Consider the following 23,071-nt stretch of genomic DNA (forward strand, 5'->3'; position numbering starts at 1 on the left):
TCCCTTCATACGCACGCACCATGGCCCTTCACCGTAACTTCAGGGTTTGAGTCTTCACTTTGTGTGAGAATTACATCAGCTCAGATGGAGACCTAGGGTATCTCCCTCAGAAGCTGCCACTGGCTATTGGTGACGTCATAGGAACTGCTGGCATCCAAGGATGAAAACTGATGAAATGGGTCCTGACAGGACAAAGGTTGGGAGGGAGAGGAGAGCTGGCCTTGCTGGGCAGAGGGAGGAGTCCGTGAGACCTGCCACACCTCCTTCCTCAGGGCCGCCTGGAGCTGTGGGTGGACATGTTTCCCATGAACATGCCAGCCCCTGGAACGCCTCTGGACATCTCTCCCCGGAAGCCCAAAAAGTGAGCTGCTCGGGCCCAGCACCCCTCCCTCCATGCTCCCCAAAGGCGTCCTTCCTGTAGGAGGCTCCAGGCCCAGGTCTCCCTAGTCAGTGCCCTGTGGCCTCGTTGGGGGAACAGAGCAACCCATCAGGAGGGCTGTGGGGCCTGTCCTGGGTGGGTCCCCTTTGCTGCAGCAGGGGCCACACCTCCGTGGCGAGGTCAGCGAGGGCTGTGAGTTCACACCGGCACGCTCCAGCAGACTTTGTCATCACAGACCCACTCCTCCACGTGCGTGCACACACACAGCATCCCCGTGGGTTCCCCCACACACACCCACGAGACGCAGAAGCCCTGAGACCCTGCTCTGCTCCCTGACAGTCCCCGCTCCGGGCCGTCATTCAGCTCTAGCAAGTTTTATTTAAGGCATCCGCTGATGAGATGCACAGGGCGAGTGCCCAGGAGAGGCGGGAGGCCGGGAGAGCGGGGCGCACTGGGCCAGGAGCTGCGCCATCTGCCTCTCCTAGTTGACACTGGCCAGGTCACTTTGCCTGCCTGGGCCTCAGTTTTCCCATCTGTAAAGTGGCAGGATCAAGTCGCTGCCAGCACTGGCCTCAGCGCCTGCGATCAGGGCCAAGTGCGTAGGCCTGTGAGGTTGCGCGGGGCCGCACGCTTATTTCAAGATGGCAGCCTTAAAATTCTTAATGATTTTTAACACAGGGGCCCGCGTTTCCATTTTGCACTGGACCCCGCAAATTATACAGCCCGTTCTACCTGGCATAGTCTCCGGGTGGGACCCTGAGTCTGCTGTTCCAGGGCCCGCCACCAGGGGATACCCCAACCCGTTATGTCTCCGGGACTTGCAGTCCAGGACAGAACTCCAAGAGCCGCAATCCAGGGAATTTTTAGTAGCTGACTCAACCTCCCTCCTAAAGGTTGAGACGTAACTACCTCATTTATCATGACGATTACACTTCAAGGGGAAAATCCCCTTTGGGGACAAGGATGTAAAGGAAATCAGATTCCATGGTGGTCCACAGCCAGCTGCTGGGCTTCAGTGTGAACTTTTATTAGAGCTGGAGTGGAGCTTCCGGCCTCTGGAGACGGGGGAATCTTGCTGCCGACTCTCCAAGCCTCGCTTCAGCCACGCCCGCACCCCCCTGCACCCCCCACGCCCTCCCCTGCAGCCTGGGCAGCCTCTCCGAGGCCTGAGTCAGCCTCCCTGTCCAGAGTGTGCTCTGGGTCCTGGCATTCCAGCCCAACTGGCTCTCCCCCAACCCGGCTCTCCTCATAAGAGCCATGCTGGCTGGGGGACCCTCTTCTCTCAGCCGGGTACCCCCATGTCTCCCCATCCCCTCAGCTTCTCCCCACATCTGCTCCCTCAGCCCCAGCCTGACCCAGGCCCCACGCCCACCCCCAAGTCCCCAGGACGTGACCCGGTTGTCTCATCTCCAGCCCCATCCTAGCCCCAAGACCCTGGAGAACCCCCCCGTAGGCGGCTAATCAGCCCCTCCCCCCGCCCAGGTACGAGCTGCGGGTCATCGTGTGGAACACAGATGAGGTGGTCCTGGAGGATGATGACTTTTTCACCGGGGAGAAGTCCAGTGACATTTTCGTGCGGGGGTGGGTGAGAGTTTCCCTGGCCGGGAGGGGGCTGAGCTGGGTGGGCCCATCTCCCTGCGAGGCAGGAGAGGAGGGAGAGGACAGGGGGGCTGTGGGTGGAGAGAGCCCCCACAGGTGTGGCCGCAAGTCTGGAGCAGGCGACGATGCTCCACAGGTGGCTGAAGGGCCAGCAGGAGGACAAGCAGGACACGGACGTCCACTACCACTCCCTCACGGGCGAGGGCAACTTCAACTGGCGCTACCTGTTCCCCTTCGACTACCTGGCTGCCGAGGAAAAGATTGTCATCTCCAAGAAGGAGTCCATGTTCTCCTGGGACGAGACTGAATACAAAATCCCCGCGCGGCTCACCCTGCAGATCTGGGACGCCGACCACTTCTCCGCCGACGACTTCCTGGGTGCAAGGCTGGGACCGGAGCAGAGCGGGCAGGGGAGGGGGAGGCAGGGGCAGGGGGAGCCCAGCCCAGGTTTGGGGGTGCGGTCAATAGTACCAGATGTCAGGACTGACTCTGAGGTTGCCACAGGGGCCATCGAGCTGGACCTGAACCGGTTCCCACGGGGCGCAAAGACGGCCAAGCAGTGCAGCATGGAGATGGCCACGGGGGAGGTGGACGTGCCCCTGGCTTCCATCTTCAAGCAGAAGCGCATCAAAGGCTGGTGGCCCCTCCTGGCCCGCAATGAGAATGATGAGTTTGAGCTCACGGTGGGTACCACTACTGCTGGGCAGGGGGCAGGGCTGGGCCAGGCCAGGGCGCTGAGGGCCTGGCACCTAACCCGGGCACGGGGACCATTCTGTTCCTCTCTGCAGGGCAAGGTGGAGGCAGAGTTGCATCTACTCACTGCCGAGGAGGCAGAGAAGAATCCAGTGGGCCTGGCCCGCAATGAACCTGACCCCCTGGAGAAACCCAAGTGAGTGCTCTGCCGGTCAGGCCCCTGCCATGCTAGTCCCTGGTGGCACTGGAATGGGAAGGAGGGGCCAGAAACTTCTGGTCTCCTTGCCCTCCACTCTGTAGGCACCTCTGCCTTCTCTGTCCCTTCCTAGGCCACAGCCTCATTGCAGGGGAGCCTCCTCCCTCCTCCCCTTCTTCCCAAAATCCACACCTCCCTCTGAGCCAGAGCGCGGGCCCCCGGTACAGGAGAGCTGCACCTCTCCCGGGGAAGGCCCCACCAAGCTGAGTCAAATGCTCTTCCTGGTGTTTGCCAAAGACAAACAGCTGCAGTGGTGGACTCTGGGGCCCCAGGCAGCCTTCATGGCTGGGGGGTGCCTGGGACTATGAACTCAGCCCAGGGTCGGCCCCCGTCCTGGCCCCCAACTTGGCCGGGGCCCTCCCCACGCCCCAGCCCTCAGCTCCTGTGGCCTTTCTCCATGCTCCCTCTGCTCCTCCTGCAGCTCCAGCTGGCCTGACACAAGCTTCATCTGGTTCTTGAACCAGATGGTTCAAGATGGTTCTCGAGTCTGCCCACTACTTGCTGTGGCGCACGTATCGCCGGCTGCCCCTCCAGCTGCTGCCCCTCCCGCCCTTCTCCTCTGCCCTGTGCCTGGCTACCCGGTCAAGAAGACCCTTGGGGCCTGCACCCAGCACCCTCCTGGGTCTGGTATTCCTCCCTCCCTCCTGGACCGAGGGCTTATGAGCTGGGCAGCATGTGGAACACACACACACACACACGCAAGTGCACACACAAAAGTATGCCCACAAGTGCACACATAAGGATACAGACAGCAACTGTTAAGCTTTCGAACAGTATCATAGACTCAGAACTGCAAATAACTGTCTTGCATGTTCACGTATCAGGCCAGAGAGGAAGAGTAAATTGCCCAAGGTCACCTAGCCATCAGGGTAGAGCTAGGATTCAGCCTCAGTTTTCAAACTGCCAATCCAATGTCCTTCGCACTACACCACTCCCTGTCCCAGCAACAATCCGGACAGACTCTAACCCAGTTCCACTGGCAGAAAGAAGTTGAGCGATGGACGGGAAAGGGGAAAGGCTTTGGCTGGGATTAGCCTCCAAGTCCTGAATAGTTTCTACCAGTATCCTCCTCCCAACCCCGAGCCCTTTCCTGCCCTGCAGGACAGTGAGTATCTCCATCCCATTCAAACATCTTAGTAACAAGCATGTGAGGAGCACAGCTCGGTGCCGGGCGCGGGGCTGGGAGCTTCCCATGCACTTTCTCATGTCACCCTTTTACCAACCCCGGAGGTGGGGATCTACTATTAACCCCGTGGTACAAGTGAGGAATCTGAGGCTCTAAGAGGTGCCTAACTTGCCTATCACCGCTGGGACTAGAGACCAGGTGCCCTGCGCCCACATCCCTGTTCTGCAGCCCCATCTGTGCTGAAAGGCTCTGGAGGGTGTGGTCCACGTCCTCCAGGAGCTGGAGGAATTTGAAGAAGCATATTCAATACTTTGATTTTCCATCTTGACATTTCATAGAACCTGTTGTTTTTGTAACACAGTCAACAGAATGTAAGCTCAACAAGCCCTTCTGGGCTAGGCGGCCCTGCAGAAGATAGAATAGCGATCCAGCCCTGACGGCGGGCAGGTCGGGGTGAGGGTGGCGTATGCCCCACCGGGGCCCCTCACACCCCTGGCAGGACCTGGTGGGGACAGAAGCAGAAAGGGGGAGAGGTTGAGAAACACCGATCTCATTGAGAACATGGGGCAGCACCGGACCATATACAAGGAACCACTCAATAGGGGAGCTTCCTAATAATCGGAACTGCCTGCAGTGCTGAGGCTGCCCCTTCAAGCATTGACCCGCCATCACTGCAAGGGTGCGGGAGGTGTGATGCCTGCCCAGCTGCCAGAAATGCCGTCTAGGCCGCGGGAGGAGATGGGGCACCAGAGGGTCCTGCAAAGAGGACAGGGAATGCAGGCAGCACACCTGGTGCTTAGAGATGGGCTCAAACCCTCCCTCCAGCACTCAGTACTTTGGGGACTCAGTCCTCTTGGGGCCTAGTAGGGCTGAGGGGATGGGGTGCCTTGGACATGCCACCAGCTGACCAAGACTCTCCCTCCCCCAGCCGGCCCGACACGGCCTTTGTCTGGTTCCTCAACCCCCTCAAGTCCATCAAGTACCTGATCTGCACGCGGTACAAGTGGCTCATCATCAAGATCGTGCTGGCGCTGCTGGCGCTGCTCATGCTGGCCCTCTTCTTCTACAGCCTCCCCGGCTACATGGTCAAGAAGCTCCTGGGGGCGTGAAGGCCCCGGGGCCTCCCTGCGCTCCCCTGCTGGGCCTGGGCATTTGCCCCTCCTCCGGCATGGAGGCCTCAGGGCCCAGGGGCCTTCGTCCTGCTGGCTGGGCTGGTGACACCCCCCCTCCCTGCCTGTCCTCACCACCTCAAGTCTGCTGCTGGCCCGGTCCCTCCCCTCGGGTCCCTGCCTGCAGGGTGGGGAGTGTGGGAAGGGATGGGGGCTCCAGAGGAAGCCACCCCACATCCTCCGCAGGCCTCCCCGTAGAGCTCGAAAGCGTTAACGAAATTCACTGAGAATCGAGAATCATGTCATGGGCCAGTGCCCAGGGCTTTCCGAAGAGTTAATGAGCAAAAAGTATCACCCTCCCCTCCCCCAGACATCATCTTGCAAGGGCAGCCGACACTAGCAGTCTTGGCCCTGCAGAAGTGCAGATCCTTCCCGCTAATCCTGCGGGGTGACTGCCTCCCCAGGCCGGCTCCACTCGGTCCAGGCAGCCACAGCCCTGCGTGCACAAGCCCAGTCCTGCCCAGCCTGTGGGTCCTGACGGCTTTCCAGAGCTTCCTCAGCCCAGGCTAGCGCTCACAAGCCTGGACGTCCACGCCCGGACGCCCGTGCCCCCGGACGCCCGTGCCCCCCACCCGCCTGGCCCCTTCAGGGCTCACCCTTCCGGCCCTCCAGGGGCTGCCTGGAGTTTGCTTGAAGTGCTGCCCCCCTGCCTGTGTGAGCTGGGTTTCTCCTGGCTGTTTTTCCTTTCTCAAGTGGTGATTTTTCTCTTAATAAAAGAAATCAAACACTGAGCTGACAAGTCTGCAGTTGTCCAAGTGGGGGGACTGATGGGGGGCAGGGGGCAGGGTTGGCTGGCAAACTCAGTACAGGATGGGCCCCTAACCCTTTGGGGGGTCTTGTGGCCCAGGGTTCAAGGTGGGCCTAAGGTACAGGACTGTCTGCCCAGGCTGCCCACAGGAAGAGCCTCACAGCACAGCCCAGGGGGCACCGCAGGCTGGACCCAGGGGCCCCAGAAGCTCACAAAGGGTCCTGCAGGCCCAAGGACAGTCTGCAGGCACAGACCCTGAAATGGCCCAAAGCTCCCGCCGCCACCTGCAGACACCAGCTTCTCCCAAAAGCAAGAAGGGAGCCCCGTGCCACAGGCCCGGTCCCACAGCTACAAGCCTGTTGTCAAACCACAGCCCGAGGCTGGGGACAAAGTCCCCTCGTGACACAGAGGTGGGGATAGGGGCCCGTGTCTCACCTGACCTCTTTAAAGAGATTCAGACACAACTCTTTGAAGACTTTAATCATGCCTGCAGGATACAAGTAACTCCTCTTGTCACCTATCTTGACAGGCCCGACAACAGCAGCTCTGGAAGACCCAGGGAGTGGGCCCAGGCAGCTCCCCAGGAGATGCCACCTGTGGCACCAGCGCTGATACCAGTGTCGGCCCTTTCGAGGTCTGGCTCTATTTTGTGGGGACCCGGAACACCTGAGTCGGAGGAACTTGCAGTTCAGAGTTTATCTGGAAAAGAGTAAAGGTCATGACACTTCCCCCAGGGTCCCCCTGCCACAGGCCTCCAAATCCCTGGGAGCACTTCCTCCCCCAAACACTTCTGGCTGCCTGGGAAAGCCCGCAGCCTGCCTTCCTCTGAGGCCAAGACCTGGGCTCCTCGTCTGGCTTCTGCTCCAGCTCATCAGGCTCTGGTCACGTTCTTAACCTTCCCCTCTGATCCATTCTCTTGAGCCCTCCCCTCCGCTCTTGACCTGCCCACCCTATAGCCCCAGTGTGGCCCTGTGCTTCCCCCCCGCCCCCAGCCTCCTGTACACAGTGGCCTCGAAGGAAGTATGGGCCATACGGTTCCCAAACGTCTGAGTCCTGTCTCGGGCCAAGAGGCCAGCGTGACCCCCCGGCTCACCACATCCCCCCGCTCAGGTGTAGCAGGGGTCCTGAGACCTCACGGGCCACACACCCCCAGTGCGTGGGCGTGTGACTGGCCTCAGCTGATGACGGAGGACCTACGCTCAGCCCCGTGTTACGACCTTAAGCACCACGTGGAGGATCCCACAGGAGCAGAGCAGAGCCAGCAACTGTGTTGCCGGTGGACTCTTCCCTGTGGAGCGGACGGGGAGATCCTTCCTCCTGCCAAGCCATGGGGAAGTTGCCCCAACTGTCACTGGAGCAGGCACGAGTGGGGGCCAGGGAATATCTGCCCCAGTTGGAACCTCCCCTCCCTCCCCATGTCACATCCTAGGCCAGACACCCAGGGCTGGCAGAGAGGGAAGAGTCTGCCCTCTGGGCAAGTTACAGAAGTGCTGAGTTTCGATTCTCCTTTTTGTGAAAGGGGGAGAATCACTTCCGCCCTATCTGCCTCACAGACTGGTTGTTAGGGACCAAAGAAGGAAGTTCATGTGGAAGGGCTCTGTAAGCTGGGAGGCCAGCACTGGCTTCGTCACTGCCTCTGAGAGCCCTCCAACAAGCAGCCGGTGCTGAAAACGATGGGCATCAAAGGGACACCATCACAGCCTGCATCTCAGAGCTCCCACGCCTCGCGGCAGGGTGGGGGCAGGGGTGACGCCTCACTTCCTAGTATCTCCTCCTGTCCCACGGCCTCTCCCAGCATCCCGCCTCCCCTCCCTGGAGGGTCTCGTCACCCACCTTGGAGTCTAGATACTGCTGCAGCAGCTGCTGGAGCTCTGTGTTCTGCTGCTCCAGAGAACGGTTTTCTATCAGCAGCTTGGCCCTCTGGGTCAGGACGAGGCTTTGGGCAGAAAAATCGGTTAGCGGCCCATTGACTCCTCCATCCTGTATCAAGTAAGGGCCAGGGGCTCTGTATTTCTATCTGGTTGGAGGTGGAAGAGGACCCCAGAAGGCTCGCCTACCAGAGCAGCCCTCCCGCCCTGAACGAGCCAGGCCAGCGGGAACAGAACAGGGAGGGCGGGGCCAGAGGGGCCTCCCCAACACTACAGCCCCCCAACAGGGTTGCCCTTTGGCTGCTTTTCTCTCCAAGAGTTCACGGGACAGGGAGGTGCCGAATGTGGCCGTTCCAAGCAGCATCCTTCTCCTACATGTCTGCCCGGCTCCCTCCTCCCCCTGGGCCATACCAGACACACGTACTGGTATTTCTCCAAGGCGGTGTAGAGAGCGTCCCAGAGGTTCAGGGTGGTGGCAGGGATAACCGTGGTCAGGGCCTTCCAGTACTCGGAGTCCTTTGAGTCGTCTCGCACAACCTTCAGCAGCTTCACTGGTGCCCGAAAGTCCCTGAAGGTTGAGAGCACTGGTACCATCCTCTCCACCTGGTGTCATCCAGGCCCCCGAGCAGGGCCCATCACAGTGCCTGCACCTCACAGACTTACTGCCTTTCCACCTGTCACCTTCCCACCCAGCTATACAAGTTCATCAGATCGTGGAAGATTCTCAGAAAGAACACCCGCTTGTCATCAACGTTCCTGATTCCTGGTGCCATTGTCACCTTTGTGAAAGCATCACTGGAGTTTCATCCACCAGCTTTCTCTCAATCAGTTCACTTCACTGGCTTCATAGTGTATTACTCTGCCTATTTCTTCCACAAATGTAGCAAAGCAGCTCTCAAAATTTATCTCCTCTCCATCCCCTCTAGGATAGGCTTCATCCAGGCTGTTCCCTCCCACCTGGACAAACCTTCCTACCACTGTCCTTGCATCCAGCAGCAGCCCCCTCCCTGCCGCCAACGTGATCTTTCTCAAATGCAAGTCTACTCAGGGCTCCCCCACGGCTTAAGATCCTTTTCTGGCTCCAGGCCACTACAGGGTAAAGACCAAGACCTTGGGCAATTTGGGTAAGGCTCTCAAGATCTGGCCTGGCTCCTCTACCCAAGCCGGTCCCACTCCTCAGATCCTTGACACTCCAGCCATACCTCTTTGTCGTGATTCTTGAACCAGGCCTTTCCCTGTGCTGTGACATCCTAAAATGCCCTTCGCCCCCCACTTTGTCCACCGAGGAAAACCCAGTTCTGGTGCCATTTCCTCCTAAAGCCCTCTCTGATATGCCAGATGGAGGTGACCACTTCCCCTGAGCAACATGACACCTCCATATGCTTTGACCATTGTTCTGATCACAAAGTGTTCTCCCCACGGGGCCTTCACACACAGCAGATCCCAACAGATGTTCGTTGAATGAATGAATGATGAATGAAAACATGCAAATCGCTTCTACACCCATTTCTTTCATTGTAATGTCCGTGGATTCCTCTCATCCTCCTTCCAAACATCCTTCTACTCACTCCCCCCAAGTTCTGGCTCAGCAGCCTCTTCTCCCATCCCTGGCATCTGTTGGGCCCCCATCCCATCCAGCTTCCCCAGTTCTCAGGCAAGCCCTCCAGCAACACAGCCCACCTGGGTTTCCTCAGACCCGTGACAAAGGCCTCCAGAATCTTGAGAACATCGTTTGGGTGGATGAGCCTAGGACAAGGCGGGGGCTGCTTCTCCTGTGGCTCCCGGTCCACAAGGCTTCCCTCCTTCTCTCCCTGGGGGTCCAGCTTCTCCAATGGTGATACGAGGCTTGTTCGCTCCTGTAGGGGAGACACAGATGCCAGGGGTTGATCTGGACAAAGGTGCAAGGGTAACCGTGGCTGGAGGTACGCAAGCATGAGTGTATGAGGACAGAAAGAGGAAAAACGGAGAAAAGTTTACAGAAAGTTACAGAAGTTAAGGAGCGTCAAAACAGTGATAATGTGAGAATTCCCTGGCGGTCCAGTGGTTAGGACTCAGTGCTTTCACTGTGGGGGCCCTGGTTCGATTCCTGGTCAGGAACTAAGATCCCGCATGCCATGTGGTGCAGCAGAATTTAAAAAAAAAAAAAAATGCAGTGCAGCCGAATTAAAAAAAAAAAAAACACAAGAGTGATAATGTTCTATTTCTAAACAGTTCACAGGTGTTCATTTTATTGATATTCATAAAGCTTATATGATATAAATATCCTCTTGACTCATAATACAAATTAAATTTTAACTTTTTAATTTTAAAAAGTCCTCCTACTCCTGCCTCGCAGTTCATTCATTTTACTTCCCATGGGCAAACCAATGTTATCCGTTTCTTATGTATCCTCCCAAAGAAATATATATACATATAAGCACACACACACTTTCACTTTTTCTTCCAGTTTTACATGAATGATACCCTACGACGTACATAGTAGAGTTTCACAATAAACCTTAGAGAGCTTTTCACATAAATACATAAAGAACTTTCTTGTTCTTTTTTCACAGCTGCATAGTATTCCATTGTGTAGGTGCACCATATATTAATCAATTCCTTAATGACAAAAATTTAGGTCATTTCCAATCTTTTGTCATTTCAAACAGTGCTGCGATGAATAAGCTGTGATAAACACATCGTTTCAACTGTACTGAGTACATCAATAGACTAAAATCCTGGAAGAGGAACCACAGGGTGAAGTGTCCCATACGGTTTTGTAATCGATCCTGCCAAGCTGTCCTCCACAGAGGCTGCAACAATTTACACTCACACCAGCAAATTATGAGCATGACTGGTTCCCAAATCTCAGCCATCACTATGTGTTATCAAACTTGCAGATTTTTGCCAACCTGACAGATGAAAATGGAATTTGAGCACTTTTAATTTGTATTTCTCTTAATACAACAAAGCCTGATTATATTTTCATATGTTTAAAAGTTTTTTTTTTTCAAAGACCAGGTAATCATTTTATTTTTCTATTCCTGACACTCAAATTCATAGGGGGTGAAAAGACAATAGAACATAATCAAAATAGCACACAAACACAATTCAAGAACATTTAACCAACTATTATAGCTGTTCTTTGTAAAATACATGAAAGTAAACAGAAACATCTTTATATAAATTAATGCTTAACAATCTGTATACACTGTAAAACAATGTTTAAAATTCACACTAAGATACTAGTGCAAGCAGTGGTGTACAAAAGTGTAAACAAGGTTAGTGATGAAAAACTTATCACCGACTTGCCACTTCAACATACTCTGCATTCACTCAAATACTGAAGGCCTCACCACGGAAAACACTGATCACTTTTTGCGGTACACGGGCCTCTCACTGTTGTGGCCTCTCGCGTTGCGGAGCACAGGCTCCGGACGCACAGGCTCAGCGGCCATGGCTCACGGGCCCATCCGCTCCGCGGCATGTGGGATCTTCCCGGACCAGGGCACGAACCCGTGTCCCCTGCATCGGGGGACGCTTTTAAAGTTATGTGACTACCTTCACCCTGAGTGCTCTTGCCTCAATATGGCAACTGATTATGAGTCCAGGTTAGGAGCAGCACCAGGGAATCCAGAAACCCATGTGAAGTTGGCCATTCTGATGTGAATCTTTATACTTGATAATGAAAACAATTTCAAGGACAACTTGTATGTCAAAAACTGTAGAACTGTCAGCTCCCTTTTCCCCCGAATATTTAAAACTAAAATTAAATCTAATTCCCCCGCTTCATTGAAAATACACACTGAAGAAGAATTCATCCACTCCAGTGCGGCTTTTCCACAGATAATAATTCTGCATGAAATAACTCAAAAACCTTTCCCATTTCTGTCCTAAAATCTATTTGGGGTGGGGGCGCTCCTGAAACAAAGTTTACTTTGAATAAATTTGCTTACTTTACTGTGATTACTTTGGGTTCTGTTTGAAAGTGTGGTTAAAGCCCAGAACCATCAATCAGAGGTATTAAATATATTAGCTATTTAATATTCTAAATTATGAGGACAAAAATTAGCTAGTTCAAAACTGCATCTTCAGTAGACTCTGTAGATTCCCTTTATACTCAGGGATATTTTTATCCAGGTGTGGGCTGGGGGTATGGGAGGGGGAATGGTTACAGGGTTCAAGAGTAGAAACATGGTTTTAACAAAATCCCAATCACTTTACATAGAGGCACAGTCCTATATTTTTAAGAGCTTGTTCTCTTTCTTTTCTTTTTTCTCTTTTTCTTTCATTCTTTTTTTTTTCTTTTTGTTAAAAAGCTAATTTGCATTTCAAAAGGACAATGATGGAAATGACCAGAAACATCAATATGGAGCTTTGGGAACTTAGTCCTTAATTGAATATATACTGTTTTCTGAACTCTTAACTATGACCAAAAAAAAAAAAAAAAATTTAAAGGTTTATAGAAAACCTTTAATTCCCTATTAATTTTGCATCCAGAAATTTATATTTGCTCATCTCTATTTTTCTCATGCTCTCTTGGAGACTTTTTGAAGCTTCACCAACTTTTCCATATGTTTAAAAAGATCCAAACAGGGACTTCCCTGGCAGTCTCCACGATTCCAACGCAGGGGACATGGTGATTCCTGGTCGGGGAACTAAGATTCCGCATGGCACCGCCAGAAAAAAAAAAATCCAAACAGTGTACTCTAAATTAAATCAACACAAGATTTTCTGAGAGACTTCCTTTTATATTAGCTATTTTCAATGTACTCTGGTCAAAATTTATTTGGCAATAGAAACCTTGCAAGCTTCAGTCACGTAAGTGACTAATAAGACTGAAATGCCACGTTGAGCCACGTACCAAGTACAGTTTCAGAAAATGTAAACCTGTCTCCTGAAACTCTCAAATCATGTCAACTAGAGGTATTCTGTTTTTAACGATGGAACTTGTGAAAATGCTGGGTTAATCAAATCATTTTGCAGAAGGCAAGAAACACTATTATCACAGCCATTACTCTATTTTAATGATTTATAAGTAGCTTATGTGCTGGAAAGCACTACACAGAAGTGTGAGCCAGTTGAAAACTAAAGAAAAGAAACAACGTTCTGCGTATACATTGTAAACCACAGTAAATGTGTATACGTACGCAGGCGCACAAAACGAAAATTTAGATCTACGCAGGCAATGTCTGAATTCACACTTCAGGATACTGGGTCAACTAAGTATCAAGGCACTCAAGGATACTGGGTCAACTAAGGATACTGGGTCAACTAAGCCAAGGATACTGGGTCAACTAAGCCAATGGCGAAGAATATTTTTTCATACGCTTTAGGAAATATCTGTGCCCCAATTTTTAAAAAACATAATCTTCGATCTAAAAATTCACCAAGATAAACTGGAATCCATCAATTGAAACAGTTACACAAAACTATAATTAACAGCAGTCATTGAAACAGGTGTGAGGTTAAGGATCTCTTCTTTAAAAATATAAAAGCCAGCTGAGGCCCTCTATTTTTAGAGTTTCGGACTTAAGATTTTAAAACATCTTGAACACTTCCTGATTTGTATGGAATCCAATCTTAGCTTGTATACAATAGTGTTAATTACATTTTCACACTTTACAGTGGGAGGAACAAAATTAACCTGTGTCCTCAATACTACCATTTACCCAGAAACTACTCCGCAAATGTGCACGCTTGCACAGGCACATACAGAGTATATGTTTTCCCCATGTGTTTTTACTGCTTCTCGGCATTCTCTTAACTTGCTTCTTCTGAAGGAAGCAGTGACTCAGTGTATATGCTCTGAGGAGATCTCAGAGCTAGAAGGTAAGCCCAATGGCTGGGGAACTCTGAGGCCCATCTCCCTCAAGCTGGCAGGAAAGTACAGCTTCATTTCCAGAGGTTCAGGCCACAAGACTCTTACATCATTGGGAAAATATCCAGTTTAGCTGTGGTTCACAAGGTGACTTTGTTCCTTTGATGCCAGTGACAGACCTAGAATGAGAGTTCTGGAACAAGATATTTTGTACCAGAAAGCAAATATCCTCTAGAGAAACCACTAAGCTTTTTCCTTTATACCAATTTATAACACAAATAATTAACTTCTCAATGATCACAATAGATACTAGGAAATACTTGAAGAAAGGCATGTCCCTGTAAATACTGAAAAGATGCCAACGACAAGAAGCAGTTACTTTTAATAAGGCTTAATTCTGTTTAGTCAAGATATTAAAAATGAGTACTTTAAATATATCTGGCAGAATAACCCAAGAGGCTGAAATATCATTTGCTACTTTTCCCATGGTGCTACTGATGTTTCTAGGCAGGGAGAAAGCTTTTTTATTTTCGTTTAGAAGGAAGCTGAAAGTGAAATAGAATAGGTGAATTCCTAAAACCAAATGTCATGGTGAAATGACCTTGTTGGTTTAGCTAACTGGTAATTCCTTCCAGGCATGTCCTTCAATCCGTATTTGCTTCATATATTACATTATTGATGAGAGAAGGGACTACAGTAACTCTGGTCTGGACAATAGCTAGAGAAAACACTAATTCTGATATTAAAATCACTCCTGATGGAATTGGAGCAATCTATTCTCAATGGAATTGGTTAAATATACTATAAAACCTTGGTTTGTGACAAAGAGAGGAAATCTTAAGCTTGACAGTCTTTAAAAATAAATATTTGGCACTTGTCTTTCAGCTAATTATGGGACTGTCCGACATATGGAAAAAAAGAACTCAATTTCTTAGGAAATTAAAATGCTTTAAAAAAGCTAACTAAAATCTTATTAGAAAGTCTATCAATGAGGCTTGCAGACACTATCACGTGGCAAGCACTGTATCTAAAAACAAAAGCCTTTTGTGCTATAACATGAGAGCTAACTGAGAATAACTTAAAAAAATAAAATTAAATATATGGATTCATTTTCTTTCCACCAAGAAATAAAATATGCCAAAAATGCAGAAGAGCTGGGGGATAGGAGCAAAATCCCCAAGCATCTCAGTGACAAATGAAGCAGAATAGGCTCTTTTTTTGCAGGTCTCCACGATGAAACCGCGCACAAGACCCTACTTGTCGTTTGCCCTGGAGAGTACCATTAAGTATAAAGAGACTGGGGAGTACCTCTAAAGGTGGGGAGACTGCTGCCTGTCACTACTTTTGGTGAAGAGGCACAGAACACCAAACCGGGCGCCAGTAAGACGGAGCACTTCAGAATCAGACAACGGGAATGGGCCTTTCAAACCAAAAATTAACCTTGGGTTGTACCGGAAGCTGTGTTTTTCTGCAGAAGGCCGATCCCACAGGGACTAGGACATGGACCCCATCAGCACTGGCAATGGTAGTGTTACAGATAAAAATACACATGATTCAGAGATAAATGTGGTATAGGTTGCCACCAAACACAACTTGTCTCCTGGAAAATGCAAAAGCCTCTAGGAACTTAGGTATTATTCTAAATATTCTGAAGCAATCTCCTTTCCCAGTAACCCCTCATATAGATAATATTAAACATGCAAAATTTCAGAGCATACTAGCCAGATAAGGCACATTAAAATGAAACATTTGCCCAAGAAGGATGCCAAATATTAGGGTTTGCTTTATTGCATGACGTTTGCATAAGAAAAAATAATGAAAACTGTAAGGCTTCATGCAATCATCAATAAGCTAATTATTAACTGTTCACTTAAGATAGATGGACACATAATCTAAAATTTAAAAACTAGTTCCAAAAAAGTACATAAAAAAATGTAACATGATGAACTTTTAAATATGGTTTACATTTGTAGTTTCATATTGTTAAAAAGTGCTTCAAATGTAGTCTGGAAAGTTGCTCTTTAAAAATGGTGCTGGGGGTAATGTCAGATTATAAACTGTAGGAACTAATTATTTTTATGGAATTAGAAAGCTAACATTGTGATATTCAAGCTTACTAGAATCAGTTTTCAATTCTAACTCAAATTAGGTTGATAAAATATTAATCTAAAAAACATCTGTTTTCTAACCAACAAAAGTCTATCGAATTCAAGTTATGCGTGTTGAGTGATCAAATCTCTGAGTAGGCCTGAATGGTGAGACCTTGAACCGATGGGGGCTGGTGTTAACCAATGTACTGCGCCATCCAGCGGAAGCCTTCTGCATAGCCTCGTCTTTTGAGCACACTACACATGAAAACTTCTAAGGGCTGGGCATTCAGTTCTTTCAGAGACACACTGCCCTTTCCTGTTGTCTGACCATATAAACCAAACATCGCTCACAACCTCTCTTCACTGATGGCTTCAGGCCTGTCAGTCTTATTCCCAAGCATCAGTATAGGCACATTAGCAACAGTTTCATCTGTCATTAGTGAATGAAGTTCTTCTTTTGATTCTAACAGCCTTTCATGGTCTACACAATCTACCAGAAATACAATGCCGTTGATAGCAGGAAGGTAGTTTTTCCACACTCTTCGAGCTTGAACATGTCTACCCAGATCAAAAGTTGTAAAGGTCATGCCAGCAATGGTTAGTTCTTCTGAAGTGGGATGTAACATTGGGACATGTTGTCCAAGTCCGTCATCTTTTAGCATGTGTAGCAATGTTGTTTTTCCCACATTATCCAATCCAAGAAATACCAATTTACCAGTTTTCTTATAATCCTAAAAACTGTAGCACACTGCTGAAACCACTGTAAATCCAGTCAAATATGAAGGACATAGCCAGATCTTATAGGGTCTGCGATTGGAGAGAACACAATTCCCTGCTTGGCGTCGGCCCTACTCACTCCGACACCAAACTGCAAAGAGCGATGGCTGCCGCGGCCCTATTCCCTAAAAGTTACCTTATTGCCTCTTCTAGGAGGTGTTTGTTCATATCCCTTGTCTGTTCCATTGACTTGTGGGTCTTTTTCTTATTGGTTTATGAGAGTTCTTTATATAGTAAGGAAATTAGCCCTTAACTGTGATATGAATTAAAAATATTTCCCCCCTCCTGTCATCTGTATCTTAACTTTGCTTATAGTGATTTTTGCTCTACAGAATTTTTTTAATGCAGTCAAATATGTCCTTTTTTTTTTTAGCTTCTGTGTTTTGTCCACTCAGCCAACTCTTTTCGGAAGCATAACAGGATACTCACCCTGGGGCTAACAATACTAAAAACATTTTTTAATTCAAGTTTTAATTTTTATATTAAAATTTTATAATATTTTTAACATGATGACTTCCTCAAAATAGTCAATTACAATCAAGATAGGTATTAAAAATGGGCCCTGCTTTGCAGGGAAGTGCTACGGATCAAAATATTCAGAACTTGGTGAGCCCAGGTCTCATGTGGCTGAGGCCTGGCTTTGAGGGAAGGCCCTGGAAAAGACTCCTTGGGCCTCAGTATAAGAACAGCATCTCATCGCCAGCCAGCCTTCCCTTTACAAAGACAAAAAGTAATAATAACAAGGGAAATGCTAGGTTAGCTATCCTTGACACAAAACCCTCACTATTTCTCCAGAAGTATTATTCAAAGGCAGCAATGCTCTCTGGGGGCTTCCAGGAGAATTTTAAATGCTCTCTTTTTTATTACACGTCACTTTACCTGGCTGGGAGGTGAATGATGAGCTTGGTATTTGAGGAAGAAGTTTACTAGTTTATACAAGTCATCTTCATTTTCGATTCCAAGGGCCTGAGGGAAAAATAGAATGACTGCTCAAATACCACACATCAAGAAGCGCCCCTCTCCACATGGCTCCGGGAGTCACCAGGCCCTCAGCTCCCGAGAGCAGGGGGCTCGCTCCCCTCAGCAGTCCCAGTGCCTGCCATGGCCCAGAGTACAGGCCATTCAAGCCCGGAGAGCTCAGTGAATCTGGACACGCACATCAGAACAGAGGAACGACGTTCAGGTCAGGAACGGCTCCATATAGGCCTGGTGGGCACAAGAATGCTAACGGGGCTGAACCCACATCTCAGTTTAGGGGCAGAGGGGAGAACCTATGGCTGAGAGCTGGGCCATGAGAGAGGAACTGACAGAGGAAGGGGTGGGATGGGAGACATCGATGCGACTCTGAGGCCAATTCGTACATGGAAAACAGGTGAAGGGAAGGATGTGACAGGGAGCCGGGGAAGCCCCGGGAGCCCCGCATCTACTCCTGGGCTGAGGCAATGCTGGAAACCCCAGGGGGCTGTCTTTACCCCAGGACCCTCACCCACTCAGCCCTGGGGGGACTCACTGAGAAGATGGCGTCCAACTTCAGCAGGTAACACTCGTTCTTGTCCAGGGGCAGGAGAAGGCTCAGCAGCTTCCTCTCTATGAGGAAACCCTGAGGAGAAGGAGGACGACATCTCCAGTCAGAGACAGGGTTCAGGACGAGTCCCAGGCCCCGCATCCCCCCTCTGGGTAACTAGCCAGGGACGACTCCACAGAGCAGAAGCCCAGGGCTGACACATCGGACAGCAGGGCCCTCGGAGGGAGGCCTTCCCGGGATGCCTAAGAGCCCTTCCCAGAGACAAAGCCAATCCTCACGATGGACTGAGTTCCCCGCACCTCGCCCACAAGCCATGGGGCGAACACCTGGGCTCCCCGCCGCAGTCCAGACGTGGTCCAGTCCCGCTCCCACCCGCCCATGTCACTTCACTCAAATGCTACTCCCCAGACATCTACCGGACACAGCGGTAGGCAGTGAGCTGGAGGAGAGGAGGGCTGGGGGGAGATGGAGACACCAGAGCAGAACACGGTGCACGTCAAGTGCGGGGGTGAGGGGGGAGAAGACTGGATGCCCGCTCGGAGTGGGAACAACGCGTGGGGGAGGGCTCCTTGGAGGGGTGGCCACCGGCAGCAAGCCTGCGGACAGAGGGGGGCACCCGCCGGCCGCCTCCTTCAGCTGGAGCTGCCCTCGGTGGCAGGAGTCCCCCCTCGTGCCCAAGAACTGTCCCAAGTGGACTGGAGGCTGACAATCTTTGTGCCACCTGCTTCCCATCTCAGAAATGAAAATCTGCCTAAACACCCATTCTGTTTGGGTACAATAAGACTTCTAGCTGAACCAGCTCCAACGAGGCCTTTACACCAATTAGTTTTGCTAAGATACAGTGAAGATATCCAAGGCCTAACACCCCCAGAGTAATTGCAGGCTCAGCTCCCAGAGAAAGGCCACCGTGGGTTGTGGCCACGCTACTGTCAGGTGGATGCACGGAGGCGAGACGGGTGCCCTTTCTCTCGCAGATGAGCAATTGTTTAGCATTTCTTTTTTAATTAGCAGGAGCCCGTTGGCTGGCCTGGGCCAGGCTTGCTGACCACGAAGGTAGGGCCTGGTGACCAGCCAGGTCAGCTCTGGAGCACGACAGCCTCTCCGCGACCCCATGAAGCCCAGGGGCCGCCCCCAGCACCACCCTGAGGGCCGGTCCAGTCCTGCCTCCAGACCACCTCTGGCCCGTCCATTGTCATCAAAAGCAGCCCTCGAGAAGGGCAGGAAGTCGGCCAGGCCACCCGCCAGGAGCCCAGCCTCACCGACTCGTCACACAGGAGCGTCAGGATCTTCCTGGTAGTTTTCGCTGACACTTGCTTTGGCAGGTCCAGGTACGACCCTGGTTCTGAGGCGGCCTCCTCTGCCCCCTCCTCTTCTGCAGAGGGGCCATAGCGAGAAGAGAGAGAGAAAGAAAGAGAAGGTGACTCCTTGGGCTGCTTCACTTTGAGGAACAGTCAAACGGCTTTCCTTGAGGAAATGTAGGCCTTAAAAGGCATCTTTAAGGCACTAGCAAGTTCCTTTAGCTGAAGAAAGCCCATCACGTGGGGAGAACAAAAAGGGAGATTGGGGGTCGAAATAAGAGACTATCTGGAGAATTCTGCCACCCTTGGCCAGCCTAGAAAGCCTCACTCTTCCCAGTTTCAACTACCTGGAAACACCATGCTCAAAATCCAGCCTTGACCAGGAAGTGGTAGGGAGACCGTGAACCTGTTTATTATTTGAGAGAGAAATCTAACACATCCACCACGTGGTTTCTAAACCTGCAGAAGATTAGAAGCAGCCCATGAAAATGCAGGAAAAGTAGCTGCCTCACAGAATAGTGTCAGCACAAACTGGCAGCTGGTAGCAACAGCAAAATTTTCCTTAATGAAAATTTTAAAAAGTGTTTTATGCTATACATCCCTCAACTGAAAATAGTAATACAAATCATTGCACTGCCCAGGTTTTACTACTTGCTCAAAAGGTAAAACAAGATAATATATATGAAAAGATTTTGAAAAGGACAAGAGCAAATTGCTGGTGGAATGCAAAATGGTACCATCCCTATGGAGCAAGACCCAGAAAAATTACAGAGGCATTTACCCTTTGATCCAGTGATCCTACTTCTAGGGAAATATCCCAACAATTCACAGGCAAAAACATGAAAACACAAAGGCACAAAGCTATGTGTTACAGCAATATTCTAATAGCAAAAACGCCAAGAAAACTGGAGATATCCCAAATGACCATCAACAGAGGACTATTTGAATAATTATAGCCCGGTCACACAATAGAGCACCAGATAAAAAAGGAATGAAGAGTATTTCTTCTTCCTAGTGTAGACTCATCTCCAGGATATATTGTACATAAAGAAAGCAAGATGGAGAAAAGCATATGTTCTCATTTACCTAAAAATTGGTTTATATAAAGACATACACATTTGTTTATAATTTTAAAAAGTAACAGAAGGATAAAGCATAAATTATTAAATAGTTACCTAGAGGAGAGGGACAAAAGAGGATAAAAGCTATACTTTATTGAGTATAACTTTTTTGTACATTTGACTTTGGAAACGTAAATATTTTACATAATTATAAAACAAAATTCAATTGTAAAGGAGCAATCACTAACAATCAAAACTAACATGAAACAAAAAGACCTAAGCGTGTATACAGTTGGTGACATAACCACATAGAAAGCATTCCAAGTGACTTTAAAAGACAGTAATCTGTCTGTACATCCCTAGTAGGTTGTATCCTAAGAACAAAAAGAACTGCAAAAAAAAGTTTAAACCCTTTTTAGTAATCATTTGTTAGTGGCAGGGTTGCTCTTTTATTCTGAGACTATTTTGTGGTACCATAAAAACGTATATGAGTAATTATTTTGAAGGCACTGACTATGAAGATTTTCAAGTTAGGAGAAAGGAGATACACTTTGATAAGGTTAAGTAAAAAATTCTGACATCCTGATGATTCGGAAGCATTAGGATTATGTTTTAAAGATAAAATAAATCATGTATCATAAATACATGATTTATTTTATGTTTATCTTTAAAACATAATCCTATACCCTCGGCTCACCCACTGAGAAGGCCTGGAAACGATGACCAGTCAAACCAGTGAGCCCTCCAGCACCCAGACTATGGTTTCAAAATGCCATTCCCTATTTAAAAGGACAAAGTCTCCTTGGAGGAATGGCTGATTCCAGACTTGAAGCAGGAAAAACATAATGTAAGCCTGGAACATCTGGTCATTCTGGAAAGCCACGAAGCTATCAAAGACTGCTGGGGTTGTGTCGAAAGGACCCAGAAGCCGACATGGCCAAAGATGGAATAAGTAGAGCATTAGTAAGGACGATAACTGTAGTAAACCGAAACATCACATTTGTTTAAACCCATGTGTTCATAAGGAAAAATTTAAATAAAACCTCATTGGTCACCTTTAGAAGATGCTAGAGCCCCCGTCTATTTATTCTGAAGACTAGTAAACAGAAAAAAGACTAAGCACTCTCCTGCTTTTCCTGTACAAACTGTATCTCAGGGTAGCAGATAGCTGATGGGGAGAAGATTCTCTTTTCAGAAGGGTTCCAGCTAATAAATGAAGGCAGAATGATGGAACTCAGAACACCATTTTGCTGCAATCCCTAATGCAGTTAATGGATCTTAGACAATGGTTATCAATGGTTGCTAACATCACAAAGGGAGACAACTTGGCATCAGTTTATCCCAATGGAGGTAGGCAACAGTGTATATAGGGAAAATAAAGTGAACTTGAATCTGATCAAGCTTCTAGATCTAAGTACCAGTTTATAATACAGGGGAGAAGGTAAAGCAATAAATTAGAGGAAACTTAAAAGTCATATCAACCAATCATGCTCTCTGGACCTCTTAAGCTATGAAACCTTATCCCCCAGATAAGGGAACTGCTTTCATTTCCCTTATCTGTAAAAGGAGTGGGTTGACCCGATGTTCTCAGAGGGCCCCTCCACTCCAGCTCGAAGATGCTATGACTCTGTTCCAGTCACCTGCTTCCATCAGCACTTCCTCTAAGATTTGCGTGGCCGACTTCCGCTGCTGCTGAGAAATTGGTCCCACATTCTTCAGGAACCAGAAGTCAGGTGCTGTCCAGGGGAGCCCCAGGTGATGGGTGTGGATGACCCTGTCTACATCAAAGGCTCTGCTTATCAGATCTTTTGCCTCCTCTTCATTCATCAGCCAAATCTCCCGAAACTGCTTGTCATCAATGAGAGCGAAATGCCTGTGAAGGAGAGTTATTGACCGGGGCCGGCTGATTCCAGTGCCAGGCCGGCCCCCGTCCCCACCCGCAATTAGCAGCAGGGCAAGGACCGAGGCAGAGCTGTGGGAAATCCTGAGCCTGGCCCAATCCCTGAGCCCCTGATTCTCACCTGTGAGAACAAGGCAGGTGACATGCAAGTAAAGGGACAGGAAAGACAGCACAAAGGATTCTCTGGTGCCCTGGTCCAGCTCCCCAGAAGCAGGTGATATCAAAGTCTGATGAAATCACCGCCGCTACCAGCTCTACCCCTGCAACCTCTATCCTAGGGCACATGCCTTGGGACCCACGTCCCTGAAATACCTCATGGCTTTCTGCATCTCCTTGAATTGCATCACAAAGCGTTTGTAGTCTGAGGTTAGGGACTGGTTCTCCTCCTGAAACTGCTTTACCTGCTTGTTATATTTTGATCTCAGATTGTTAAGTACATCATGAAGGCTGGGTTGAAGAGGAAAAAAAAAAGTTAGTCTGCAAAAATGGAAAAAAAAAAGAGAGATACACTTAATCTCTGGTAGGAGGAATATGGCATTTTTATGTTTTTTGTTTTGTTTTTTTTCTTTTTTTGCGGTACGCGGGCCTCTCACTGTTGTGGCCTCTCCCGTTGTGGAGCGCAGGCTCCAGACGCGCAAGCTCAGCGGCCATGGCTCACGGGCCCAGCTGCTCCGCGGCATGTGGGATCCTCCCGGGCTGGGGCACGAACCCGTGTCCCCTGCATCGGCAGGCGGACTCTCAACCACTGCGCCACCAGGGAAGCCCTATTTTTATGTTTTTAT

General features: G+C 49.4%; 2 protein-coding genes and 1 pseudogene across 3 annotated transcripts in view; 1 reads left to right on the forward strand and 2 right to left on the reverse strand.

The window, feature by feature from the left end:
* OTOF (otoferlin) overlaps positions 1-5,292 on the forward strand; it is a 90,729-nt gene extending 85,437 nt beyond the window's left edge. For both annotated transcript variants that reach the window (XM_067703498.1, XM_067703497.1), the window contains 6 exons: positions 273-361; positions 1,862-1,960; positions 2,115-2,356; positions 2,483-2,661; positions 2,767-2,867; positions 4,982-5,292. In XM_067703498.1, coding sequence (XP_067559599.1) covers positions 273-361; positions 1,862-1,960; positions 2,115-2,356; positions 2,483-2,661; positions 2,767-2,867; positions 4,982-5,162 — 891 coding nt within the window. In that variant the 3' untranslated portion in view covers positions 5,163-5,292. The remainder of the gene's footprint in view (positions 1-272; positions 362-1,861; positions 1,961-2,114; positions 2,357-2,482; positions 2,662-2,766; positions 2,868-4,981) is intronic.
* A 1,246-nt stretch (positions 5,293-6,538) lies between these two features.
* The window catches only part of DRC1 (dynein regulatory complex subunit 1), a 45,909-nt gene continuing 29,376 nt past the window's right edge, over positions 6,539-23,071 (reverse strand). The window contains exons 9-17 of the mRNA XM_067703499.1: positions 22,602-22,736; positions 22,030-22,262; positions 19,290-19,402; positions 18,016-18,105; positions 17,385-17,471; positions 9,519-9,694; positions 8,263-8,406; positions 7,804-7,906; positions 6,539-6,669 (exon numbers count right to left, since the gene is read on the reverse strand). Of these exons, the coding sequence (XP_067559600.1) occupies positions 6,613-6,669; positions 7,804-7,906; positions 8,263-8,406; positions 9,519-9,694; positions 17,385-17,471; positions 18,016-18,105; positions 19,290-19,402; positions 22,030-22,262; positions 22,602-22,736 (1,138 nt within the window). The 3' untranslated portion in view covers positions 6,539-6,612. The remainder of the gene's footprint in view (positions 6,670-7,803; positions 7,907-8,262; positions 8,407-9,518; positions 9,695-17,384; positions 17,472-18,015; positions 18,106-19,289; positions 19,403-22,029; positions 22,263-22,601; positions 22,737-23,071) is intronic.
* On the reverse strand, positions 15,831-16,623 carry LOC137205377 (small COPII coat GTPase SAR1B pseudogene; annotated as a pseudogene).

Source organism: Pseudorca crassidens, chromosome 14 (genome assembly GCF_039906515.1).
Source record: "Pseudorca crassidens isolate mPseCra1 chromosome 14, mPseCra1.hap1, whole genome shotgun sequence".
Lineage (NCBI taxonomy): Eukaryota > Metazoa > Chordata > Mammalia > Artiodactyla > Delphinidae > Pseudorca > Pseudorca crassidens.